Source organism: Hyposmocoma kahamanoa, unplaced genomic scaffold, assembly GCF_003589595.1.
Source record: "Hyposmocoma kahamanoa isolate Upper Pololo Valley unplaced genomic scaffold, ASM358959v1 138, whole genome shotgun sequence".
Classification (NCBI taxonomy): domain Eukaryota; kingdom Metazoa; phylum Arthropoda; class Insecta; order Lepidoptera; family Cosmopterigidae; genus Hyposmocoma; species Hyposmocoma kahamanoa.
Genome location: NW_020653492.1, coordinates 1220934 through 1234039, shown reverse-complemented (window position 1 = coordinate 1234039; position 13106 = coordinate 1220934). Strand labels below are relative to the sequence as shown.

The 13106-nt window shown below is 36.4% G+C and overlaps 2 protein-coding genes across 3 annotated transcripts; one reads left to right on the top strand and one right to left on the bottom strand.

Moving 5' to 3' along the window:
- Positions 1-402: 402 nt before the first annotated feature.
- Positions 403-9983, bottom strand: LOC113240447. Its single transcript, XM_026477759.1, has 6 exons — positions 9787-9983; positions 8631-9596; positions 7359-7934; positions 5799-6344; positions 4777-4886; positions 403-638 (listed from the first exon to the last, which is right to left on the bottom strand). Exons 1-6 carry the CDS (start codon positions 9836-9838, stop codon positions 423-425), a joined length of 2466 nt encoding a protein of 821 aa, XP_026333544.1. The 5' UTR covers positions 9839-9983; the 3' UTR covers positions 403-422.
- A 444-nt stretch (positions 9984-10427) lies between these two features.
- Positions 10428-12780, top strand: LOC113240448 (28S ribosomal protein S24, mitochondrial). 2 transcript variants are annotated; one of them, XM_026477761.1, is made up of 5 exons: positions 10428-10620; positions 10694-10889; positions 11072-11172; positions 12487-12665; positions 12759-12780. In XM_026477761.1, the coding sequence occupies exons 1-5, from the start codon at positions 10591-10593 to the stop codon at positions 12763-12765; spliced, it is 513 nt and encodes a 170-aa protein (XP_026333546.1). In that variant the 5' UTR covers positions 10428-10590; the 3' UTR covers positions 12766-12780. The 2 variants fall into 2 exon arrangements, with proteins under 2 accessions (XP_026333546.1, XP_026333545.1); XM_026477760.1 differs by lacking the exon at positions 12759-12780 and having other exon boundaries at positions 12487-12701.
- Positions 12781-13106: the final 326 nt, after the last annotated feature.

The window sequence follows — 13106 nt, the reverse complement described above, 5'->3', positions numbered from 1 at the left end:
CGTTATACACACTGATTACTATACGGTGTAAAAACACGAATCCTAAAAATTTTCACGCTAGAAAAAAATCACAAACTTTCCTGGACATTTTACAAGAAAACCGCTATGTTCTAATAATACCAATGATTTTTTTTATATCAACTGAACAAATATAGTACACGATATACATTTTTCAAATTGGCTTATTTCGTTTGTAAAAAAATAAATTGTGAAATAAAGCCAGCGTCATTGCCGCTCGACCCGCGCAATAGCATCGATCAATAGTATCGTAACATCTTCAAAACCGGAACGCAGTAACACTCACATTACTGCTTGGCGACAGAAATAGATTAGGTGGCAGTACTTCCCGACGAAGTGTTGTACTTATGAATTTTTCCAATGAAACATATATATGTCGAATAAAAGTTTATTAAAACCTTAATTCACTTACTACAACTTTTAGCCAGCTCCATCATACTTACGCCCAGTTGGTGGTACTTCTTAAGTATGCGCTCGTTACTGACCATTTTGGACTCTTCGAGCGATTCATTACTGGCGTATGTCTCAGCCAAGTCCCTTAATATATCCTGTAAGAGCATCTTGTACACCAAAGGAGATAGACGGTCTAACTTTTCGACGTCACTAATACGTTTCGATGCCTGTGAACAGTCAAAACTGGATTTTGATGAACTCATTAGACGAGCGACAGCGAGAGCACTCAACACAAACGAAGTTAAGTGCTATTTTGGATTATAACTAATGAAAACTCAACGTCATTTCGAAATACAAGTTTTATTTAAATCGTTTAACGTAAAATGGGTGAAATTCAATAAACCGGATGCAACCCTTATTTTCTTTAAATTTGAATGGGACTACCAACAAAAACAAGAATCATATAAATCGGTTCACAAATTGGGGAGAGTTGGGTCAGGGGCTCGATATTAATCGAGCCCCTAAGCAATAAGGCCTGTATTAAGCTCAGGCTTCGCTTATTAAAAACAAAATTATTGTCGTAAGTAAGTAATTTATTTGGCTATACGTAGAGTTTAATATAATCTTCACAAACAAATACAAAAGGCGGTTGTCGCAAACTTACCAAAAAATGGGAAAACGAGGTCAAACTGGTCTGATAATATCGTGCTCAGGTCTTATAAAACAGTTCCCTAAGAAATGATATAAATATAAAAACAAATTTTTAAGTTGCCATACATTCGTGTGTATTAATAAGAGCTTAGAATTTATCTTTTACAGCAAGATAATCGAATACTAAAATGTTAACAATAAATAAAGTTAAACAAATAGATAGGTGAATAACATTTGCCTTCCTTGTACTTATTTTTTAAAGAACTGGCAGACTTGGTGGCTCTTTAAATGAGAGTGAAGATGTTTATGTCTTCAGTTTCAAAAATACTTCTCAACTTGCGATACATTAGTTCGATATTTGGTAACTTTCTTTTTCCTTTTGATATTTTTGCTTATCTTTATTATTTCAACATTTTTTAATGTACGCATTTTCCACAAACTTATCCTTCTCACTGTTTACGTTGCTGTTCGAAACTTTCCTCCTAGCAGGTTATTCTTTAGCTTCATTTCTTCTTTTCTAGTCCTTTTTCCATTCAACATGTTTGCCAAATATGATTTTCATAGTTTACAATTACCGTGCTCAAATCTGATAACACCGTGCTCTAAGCGCGAAATTGTCAAACACAGTCAATTTGCTTTCAAATAAAAAAATAACATAAAAAAGCAAACTATATTTCCGAAATGATTTTGAAAATCATATCTCCAATATTATAACCTTTCAAATATGTTAAAACAATTACTTAAAATAAAAATGTAATGCTTACCTCTTACCAAAAACACTCGTAAAATTATATTGAATAAGTATGAAAACTTACAGTACACATCGTCTTTGAATGGTCGCTTAGAATGAAATGATAGCGTGCATGCGGGGAGAAATATGTATCAGGCTATGATACTGGGGCACTGTAAACTCTAAAACTAAAGTAGCGTGTAGTTATTGAGATATACAGAGGCGCGAAATTATCAGCTGCGCGGTGATACCCAACTCTCCCCTACGCAACAAAAAATACAGTTGCACATCATCTGAAATTTCCATGTTCAGCCAAAAACACCTTTGGTTTGGTGGCATTAATCTATTAATTTGCTTTCATTTTTTACAAGATTCAGAAGTTGTTAGATTTATGTTTTTTTTGTAACATGGTTACCTACAATAAGAAAAAATATTGTGTTCATTTTTGTACATGTTTTATTTTATAAAAATGTGAGTAGATCACGCGAGAGAATACATGTGACTTTAAATAAACAAACGCGCCAATAATGTACCTATAATTTATTTGTTAGGATGAAAACTTTAAATAGATATTTTTTAACAAATGATGTTTATAATTTATTTCTAAACCATAATTAAATTAGTATGACCTACTTAAAAAACATAATGACAGTAATTACCGACTTGCTGTGATTATTCTAAGTAATCATGTCTTTAAGTATTGAACATTTACTTAGCATGAACAGTTTTACATGAATTTAAATTACAAGAAAACAAACAGAACAATAATAATTAATCATAATAAAAGTTTGTCATATAAACTACACGTAAAAAAAACTATAACATATTTTGATTAGGACATACGCGCCGCAGACGCGCTGTTATAGCGCATGTCTCGCGCATTTTGATAAGAAACTCCTCAACAGTTGTCTCAACCGACATCATTGTACCACGCCAGCACGTCAAGCTATACATTGACGTATCTTGTTCCGTTGCACTGGAGGCGATTTTCGAACAAAAATGTGTAAGTCTGATGTGCCATTGTCCGTACATGGCGTAGGTTGAGACAACACTGCTTATGCTGGCTTTATCACTGCTTTTAAAAAAAAAACCGACCCTATTGGATAGATCCATTTACGAGCGAACGAATACTACATGGTCATTTAAAAATGGAGAAGCAGTTGGTCACTGCTATAGTTCTCGTCGACTTTTCCAATGCTTTTAACATGGTAGACCACGACATTCTGCTTGCCATCCTGAAGTCGCTTAACTTCTCCCCATTATCACTAGACTGGTTCTCGTCCTACCTTCGTGATCGTCAACAAGCTGTTCGCGTGGGTCCTAAAGTCTCCGATTGGCGTGACTTGGCAGCTGGTGTTCCGCAGGGCGGAATCTTGTCACCGCTTTTATTTTCACTTTTTATTAATTTTCTTTCTTTCTCACTTAGCTGCTCTTACCACTTTTATGCTGATGACTTGCAGATTTACGCGCAGGCATCTGCCGAGGACATTAATTCAGCGATTTCTGACATTAACAGCGATTTACAAAGTGTTAGTGCGTGGTCAACTAATTTTGGGATATCTGTTAATCCTTTCAAGTGTCAAGCAATTATTTTAGGTGGATCTAAACAGATATCCAAGATTGACCATACTTCGCTCATTCAAGTAGTTTATGAGAACTCGTCTGTTCCATTCAGTTGTAGTGTAAAAAACCTTGGTCTTTACATTGACTCCTCACTAAGCTGGACCTTACAGGTGTCCGAGGTTAGTCGTAGGGTTACTTCTTCTTTACGTTTTCTAAACCGCTTTCGACATTTTCTTCCCATTAGTACTAAGACCCTGCTCGTCACCTCCCTTATATTCCCACTCATTGATTATGCTGATGTCTGTTATCCTGATCTCAACGAAAATCTATTAGACAAGTTGGACCGCCTGCTCAATAATGCTATTCGTTTCATTTTCTGCCTTCGGAAATTTGATCATGTTTCTTCTTTTAGGTCTCAACTTAAATGGCTCCCTATTCGTCAACGCAGACTGAAAAGAATTCTCTGTACGTTGTACTCCGTTCTTTTCAATCCCCACTATCCAGAATACTTGAAATGTAAATTTCAGTATCTCTGTGACTCTCATGACCTCCCACTTCGTTCCATGAATTCACTATCACTCACTGTACCTCTCTTTCATTCTGGCTTCATGTCAGATTCTTTTACTCTCCACTCGATACGGCTCTGGAACGCTCTACCGGACGCCATCAGACGGTCTCCTAATATATTTTCTTTAAAAAATAATGTTCATGAGCATCTTCTAAATTGTTTGTCACAGCAATAATCATCATCATATTCTGTTATTGTAAGTATTTTGTATATGTATAGTATATTTGTATGTATGTAAGTGTATGTATTATATTATTAAGTAAGGTATTAGGTTAGTTTGTTATATATATAATTATGAATTTGTTTCATTTATTTTAATATAACCGTAATATTCTGTTTATTTACCGCGTTCGTGAATTTCGTTTTTCTCAGAGGTTGACTGGTAGAGAATGCTTTTAGCATTAAGTCCGCCTTTTGTACCCTTTGTATTGTGGTCAATAAAGTTTAATAAATAAATAAATAAAAACAATTTTTAAAAAATTGGTAAAACATAGAGTATAATCTTAGTATAATATGAAAAATTTGTTAACTGTTATCGGATGCCATATTCGTCATTCCTACAACTTCTTTTGATTCTAAAACCGGAGTTACTCATACATCGTGTTACTGCCATAGTCTTTAATTTGGTTAAATATATTGTTAGCTACCTATCTTTCTTTTTAGAGATTTCGAACTGGAATCCGAAGATTTTTTCTTTGAACCATTTACGTTCATAAATTCAATTTCAATTGATACAAACGCGACATTCTCCCTTTTGAGCCTCCATGGCGCCGTAAATGCGTCGTTGACGCGCGCGCGTATAAAATACGCGTGTGCATAGGCTTTAATACTGTATAAAGTAAATATATCTTACCATTCGTTTCCAAGATTCAAGTACACCTTCTAGTGCTGTGTATTTGTATTTGTCGAGTTCAGTTTGCAATTTATGACGCAACACTACAAGGTGGTGCCGGCGGCAAATTTCTGGAATACACATGAAAGGGGTGATGAGTGACTTCTGTACGAAAAATAAAAACTGGAAGAAACAACGACACAGGTGTGAAATTTAATTTGCACTCGAATTCGAATTTATTTGTTTGAAATACTTCTATGCGCGCAAGTTTTGAGTGAACCTCTATAATTACATCTCACGCAAGGTTTGCATCATGTTTCGCACTACGCAATGCACGTGTGCAGCTCGCGAGCCATTTCTGGAGCACCTTAAGGTTGGGTAAGGCCTGGAAGAAATTGCTACTTAGCAATAAGGCCGCCTTATTCTGCGTTGTCATTGTAATAAAAACGCACACACTCAACATAGCTCAGCACTAGGGAAACCCTGCGTCATGAGTGCCATGGACACACACATAGACAACCACAAATTACACCCAAACTCACGAAAGAAACAAATGTAGGCCATACAAATATTTCTCCCGGCCCGGGAATCGAACCTGAGACGTCTGCGTGGCATGGTAACCATCCGGCCACAGAGGCACTTGATGTTTTAATGTGCAATAAAGAATTACTTTTTTATGTTAGCAAGTGACGAGACGAACAAGTCGTGCGTCTGAAGGTAAGCGACGCGCCCACCATGCGCCTGTCCATAGCAGTCGCAGTGCCGTTATAAATCGCAAAGATCTAAGGGGCACTGCAACTGCGCCTGTCACCTTGAGACATAACTTGACAACCTGTAGTAATTTCACCAGCACCCACCCTTCAAAATAGGAAAGCAATTTGCTCACATTACCGCTTGGCAGCACAAATAGGTAAGGTGGCAGTACATCCCTAAACGAACTCCTTCACAAGGTGCTCTATCGCTACTAAAAGCATGTTTCATTAATTCCAAATATTTGGTTGTGACCCCATCAATCGCAAATATTATTTGTGAGTTCACCTTACCTTTTCCACAATTTTCTTCATCTTCTCCTTTTGGACACTGGACTTTACCGTTACAGATAATATCAATATATACGGAATGATTACCACTACTATTACTACATGGATATGTAGTTAAAAGATCTCTCACGAAACACAACCTAACACATTCCCTTGTGCAGTTCGATTGAGTGCACTTTTTATTCCGGCAAGTACAAACTTCGGCAATTGTCCGTGGTTTCTCATTTCCTGTGTAAGATCGCTTCAAAGCACGTACCAACTTCTCATTTAGTGAAACAAGCAATACAAATGCTTCTTCTGCGCGGTCCATGTCATTAAACTCCTCTACAATATCCAAATAGATATCGCTTAACATTGAAAAAATGTTATCCCTTTCCATTTTATAAATCGCATTGTTATCGTTAAGACCCTTGCTATGTTTTTGAAGTTGGCGGACAGCAGAGTGCAAAGAAATTAGTCTACTTCGAACAGTTTCAAAATTTTTAGACATAGAATATGTTTTAGTTGCTTTGAGAATCTCTTCGAATATGAAGTTTGCTTCAAAATCATCTGTAACATACATCCATTGTTAGTACGAACAAATAAATTTAAACATAAGACTATCGTTGAAAAAACCGGAGCTGAAGGGCATCGTGTCTGAGCCCATATTATCGGAGAAATCAAGTCAGCAAGACTTCGTTAGCGGACATCTGGAAAGGATGCACAGTACCTAGTCGTTGAACAGGACCTACGTGTGACGTCCTAGTAGTCGATGACCGCTTGGTCGGCCCAAATATCATTGTTATTACGTAACACAAATAAATTTAATCTTAAGACTATTTTTAGTAGGTAGGTAAATAAGGAAAAAAACACAAATATGACCATCGTAATACTTGAGGAACCGGTTGCCTCTTCACTTCACCAGAACCTGGATGAAATGACGAAGCATTGGCGTCACGCTAAGCTGCAAACATTTTCAGGATACTGTTAGAGCTTAAACATAGGACTTTCTCGCATTACTCTCACTTCAGTAAACACGGAGGATGCGCTAGAATGCCGCGGTAGTCCCCACAGCAGCCTGAAACCGCTATTATATTGAACACATAGGACGTTGAGTGCTTTCTGCGTATAGCAACCCACAGACCAACCAGTGTTGAAGAAGAATTGAGAATGTCATTAATCATAAAATTAATACTGAAAAAGAATTAAAATTAAAATTGACTAGTGATGAATGATGAGTACAAAATTAAAAATAACAGAATGCAATACTATCACGCCTATCACAAAGACCAATAATTAAATAAAAATATAATACACTCTTTTCTCATTTATACTGAGTAGGTATTTAGTTATCTCACAGTCACAGTCAGTTACAGTCGCCCGACTGCAATAATCACATATTGAAATTAAAGTTCGATTTTCGTGTGAAATATTGTGAAAATACGGTGAAATCGTAAAATATTTTGCACAACTAATAGTTCATATTGCAGTTATTAAAGTTCAAGGGCAATTGGTTGATGTTCGCTACATCGACGTACAAATATGTACATCTACTACAGGCGACCGTACATAGTGTTCACTCACCTGAAACGCAATTGCTCTCATCGGTTTTATCATAACAATCATTTTTTCCATCGCAAATGTCGTCAAGACTCACACCTGCGGCACCTTCCTTGACAGGTTTGCAAGCCCATCTCGATAATGAGTAAGTTTGGTAACAAATGCGTTTACAGACCGCAGGGCAAGTAGATTTTAAGCAAACATGATTATTGCAATCGCATTCTCCAAGCATCTCGTGGACATTTCTAATGGAAGTTGTTTCAGCATCGAGAAGCGATTCTCCTTCACTTATCATTTTATCTACTTCTTTGTTTACGTCAATACAGAGTGCAGTGTTCAAAGAGAGGCTGAAACTTTTGATGATCGCCACAACTTCGGTAACAACCTCTAGTATATCATTATAAGACGATGTTTTTAAAAATGTACGACTCTTGGAATCGTTTGTGTATTTTTCGATAAAAGCTACTTGCTTTTGCAGTAGTTGTGACAGGATAGCGCCTTGCTGCGGCAACATTGAACTACTGATCGCGTTATCAAAACAATTTTTCGCTAGGTCTATTTCCGCGACTATTTGTGTAGCAGCTTGAATTCTATTCACGGCTGAAAGCGTAAAATGAATATGATGAAAAAAATGTAAAATGTAAAATGGAAATGAAGCGTACAATTTTACTAAAATGAACTAAAAAGAGATCTGAATTAGGACAACGTAGTTAATTATGTTTGTCATACGACCGATTTTTGTGCATGGGTGTAAAGTTTGGACGCTGACTCTGAAGGGAATAAACTTCATGTCGCCGAAAAAAAAATTTCCGTAAGATTTTGGGACCAACGCAAAAGGAAATTGGTAATTGGCGGATCCGAAACAACCCAAATTGGAGAACATTGTGTCTGAGCCCAACATTATCGGAGAAATCAAGTCGGCAAGACTTTTTTCTTTTGGCTCAGACATCCCGAAAGGATGCCAGCTCATAGGATGCACAGTAGTCAGTGAACAGGGCCTATATGGGATGTCGTACCGCGCTGACGCCAACTCCTACCGGAGGCCATACCTTCCTCTGTGGACGAACGGTACCATGCCGGACTGCCACGCAGAGGTTCCAGGTTCGATTCCTGGGCCGGAAGAAATATTTGTATTGCCTACATTTATTTCTTATGTCATTTGATAGATGTTCCTGGATTAAAGGTAACGATTGGACAGTAAATAGATATGGCTACTTTAAAAACACCGACTTAGGTTTCTTTCTTTTGAACTCCTATTGGTCACTGATGAAAGGATAAATTGAAATCAATCCGTACCATGTATTGCGCAATTTATTTCGTCAGACCCGTCCGCGCAATCAACTGTACCGTCGCAAAACTGCTGTATTCCTACGACTTCATCATCCGATTCACATTTAAATTCACTAACATTTCTCAGCTTCATGCACATTTGTGATACTATCTCACGACAATCGTACTCTTTCGTCAGACCTATGAAGGGACCAGGAGTAATTATCTCGCCTAAATTATTGTCCACTATGTCTTTTCCGCTGTTGTGAATATCATTTTCCAGTGTTGGTTTAACCTTTGATGATGGTATCAGTTTTGACTGCGATGGATTATGCACGAGGTTTTGAATTCCTCCTAGGGCGGCTTCATTCCTTTTTCGCCATACGTCTGTTGGTGCAGCTTCATCAAGGCTTCTGTATTTTGCCTTTACAGGACGTTGGGTGCTTTTATTCACCATCATATCTATAATCTCAGAAATTATTCTTGCATACAAATTAGCCTCGTTTGGTTTTCCTTTTGGCTGAAACGCGTTTTCGATTCTTTTTTTAATAAAATCTATTATCTTTTGTTTGTCATCGTCACTTTTTGATTTTTGTAAAGCCTTACTAACCAGTGCGTCTATTTTGTGTATAGTTTCCCTTAACATATTTTTTTTCTTTTCGTCGTTCATGCTCGGTTTTGATTCAGGGGCCTTGGTTGTTGAAGGCTCGGTTAGATTAAACATTTTTAGTAAAGCATCTTTAGCCATGTCGGATATATCTGTACAAAGTCTGTAGTCATCTCTTGAAACCATGCTTTTTATTGCATGTATTACAAGGTTCATAAAGTCATTATTTATTTCCTCTGTAGGAGAAAAAATATTCCATTTTTCCTCTACATTTCTGAGAACTTCTGCCTTTTCTTTTAAATCTGAGGCTTCAAATAAGGTGTACGTAACGATATCGCATGCTTTCTTAAGTGCACTATTCATAAGAGGACTTCTTTTGCATATTACTAGAAAAAAGCAATTTAGAGAGTTAGTAGATACGTAAACTTTCAAATTTGAATTTTTATTTTTATTTACCAACAATGTACCCCGCGATTATCTACTAAACTGTATATCTCCTTAAATAACACATCTTCGTAGTCCATAAGAAATATAGTACCAGAATCATTCATTTTTGTTATGAAATGAATTGCTCACCTAGTTTCGTGGTTATATACAATGCAGAGCATAACACAATCCAAAATTTCATTTCTTCACGTCCTGCAGTGAATCTTTCGCGACGTTTTGCAAAGACGTTTGTTCAGTCTTACATAATCTTTTATCATTATGCAAAAGCAGTAATTAGCAATAATACTTTAATGAAATTTTATTACAGTAGGTATTGAAAATTAATTAATAAATGTTGGGACGAAAGTAATAAAAAATAAATTATCTTTATCGTAAAACAAGTACTTAATGATGTCATTTGCGCATTCAATTATTTTTGTTTACTTACAAATAAGTTGAATATGCCATTCTTGGTGACCGACATTTTTATAGTACCTATAAAAATGTATACTTTAATTTTTATGTAGAGAGGTATGTATTTTTATTGTTTAAGTATATTAAATTTGTATGTTACACAAGTACGTATCAAGAATACAATTTAATGCATTTATTTTAACAGCGTTTATTGCTTTTTAAAATTACGCAATACAATATTGAGAAGAAACATAAACGGGAAAATTGACAGTTTAGTCATGTTCGTACTCTCTTTACACAGTTGAGTATTCGAACGCAAAATTTGACAATTGACTAGACAATTCATTCATTTTGACATTTCTCTTTGTAACGTTGTTGGAGTGCGAGAAATGAGGAATTTAATTCGTAATTATAAAAGAAAATTGTCATTGTCGGAATAATAAATCGATAGTATGGATGAAGTATAACGCACAAAAATTTAATTGAATTGAAATCGCCGTTTGCGCAAAAAATTAATAAATAACCTAAGTAATTTGAAAAATGTATTCATCAATTAATAAATTAGCACAGGTAACATAAAAACTGTAAGTTATATCTTTTTGAGGCAATGGTTTCTGAAATATGCTGTTGGTTATTTTTACAGGCTAAGGTATGTGCTGGAATTCTGCCACAGTTGTCGCCAAAACTGACCTCACACCTGCACACTTCAGCAGCATTGTGCCGGGTGGTGTCCGGCAAGTACAGGATAACGAAAAAACGCGACCGTCCGCTCACGTATGAGATGGCCAATCCACCACATTACATCGCACATCGCAAGTCCTGGAACTCGTGGAACACATGTATGTAATTTTATTATGTAAAATTAAAATATACTTTATACCTATGTCACAAAACAAATTTAACGTACCGTAAAACCCATTAGAATCATGTGAATCCCCTCAAGACAAGTTACTTTGAGGACAGTGTAATGTTGATTGATGTGGTGTTTGTTACATAAATGTTAAAAGGACTATCTTTGCAGCAAATCTGAAGGGTGGTCTGCGGAGATCAGAAACCGCTGTTGAGGATGAGTTTATTAGAAGATTTATGGGTGGTACTTGGCATGGCCTAGTTTGCAGTGAGGTAAAGTAATTGGTTTTTTGTAGTATAAGAAAGTTAACTTGGGAAGTATCATCATTTAGTCATTACTTTTGGTGCCAAGAAATATAGCAAATCCAGCTACACTTTTACTGCTTGCCAACAACTGTATAAATTTTCTGTGTCTATTGTTTTTGACAGGATAGTGTAACCACTCTCCAAACAAACAACATTTGCTACTATTACGACATTTATTAACCAAATTGTCAATTTCCTTTCAAATTCTATATTTTCAATTACATAGACGCCTAAGCCCAACTTCATGCTAAGCTTTCTAAACAATCAAACATTTTGTGTGCCTTATTCCAGCATGACCATGGTCGAATTTTTGATATTTGATTAGCCAGTTCTAGTTGAAATAAAACTAGATTTAGTCAATCTGCCATTCAATAATTATAAGGGCGTTTTACTGTCCGCACTAGAATAATCTTATTCCAACAGCATCATTTCTCTATCTCGAGAACTGTAACACCTGGCGTAGATCTGAGTACACTAAAAAAAGTTGTGATTTATAATAGTCAGTTCTTGTCGTAAACAACTAGAGTTAGTCGTTACGCCGTTTTGTAGTTATTAAGGTGCTTTGCTGTGGAACAAGCTTATTCTGGCGGCACCGTTTCGGAAGCTCCAGAACCACAGCTCCTAGCTTAGATCTGTTTGCACACAGAAAAAGCCATGAATTAGTCGGTTCTAGTCCAGAAATTGTAGATTTAGTCCCTCCTGTTTGGTTTTTATCTGGCTAGTCTTTCTAAAACTCGACTATGGTCATACTGGAATAAGGTACAGAGTCAAGAGCACGTCAATCTTGATACTTAAGATTTAAAACCCAACTTTATGCCGCTGATGATAAGAATGGTCCAAAGTACAAAGTGTCAAGCCACATGCTCTTGACTGTACGCAAACATTTACTATAGAGATATATACTATATATTTCTACACACAAGGAAAACAATATCTAAAAATAAATAAACTGCGAAATATAAAAATTTAATTCAGAAATATTTTGTAACGGGTTCTGACTTGCTTGCACTTCGCTCTCGTCACGGCAATAAATTTTTTTGAGTGGTGTTAATACTAGTACTGTGTATCTTTCGCTTATTAAAAATTAACTTTTAAGGTATTATGGTGTGACTATGGTTTCAGTCGCAAAAACATAAATTTAGTAAAACACCCTAACACTTCAAAACGGCGGCTGACTCTACTACACGATGCTGGAGTAAGGCACGCATAATTGAAAACTCCCGAATTTTAGCTATTACTGAATTTCCAGAAGGCGTTGCACATAAACCATATCTTTTACAGGTAATAATTAAACGTCAGTTCAACCACATAAGAGTGGCAGCGATCATTAGAAGAGCAGTATCTCCCAGCAAGATGTATTTTCTCCTAGGCTATACGGAAGAACTTTTAGCCAACTGGCTCCAATGCCCTGTAACTTTGGAGCTACAGACAGTTGACAGCTTCAAAGACGTTGTATTCAAGTATATCTAGATTTGTAATAGATTGTGTAGTGTAAATAGGATATTTTATTAAATGTTAAATTAATAAAATGGTGTTTCTTTTTGTTTGTTAAGGTTCTGATGCAGTTGTGCTGTGCAAAAAAAAGCAATGAGTAAGAAATTTCAACAGTATTTGATGTAGTAGGTTTAATAATTTAGGAATTGTCCCAGGTTCGATTCAGTTCAGTGTGTGTGCGTGTGCGTGCGTGTGTGTGTGCGTACGTGCGTGTGTGTGTGCGTGCGTGTGTGTGTGCGTGCGTGTGTGTCCATGGCACTTGCGACACAGGGTTACCCTATGTTGTGTGTGTGTTATTACTATTCTCGAATATATTCGGGATAATGCTATCTATTATGCACCATTGACCTATCAACTTATGCACTGTTGTTTTCGCTGATTGTCATAACGCACTAAAACATGAGAGC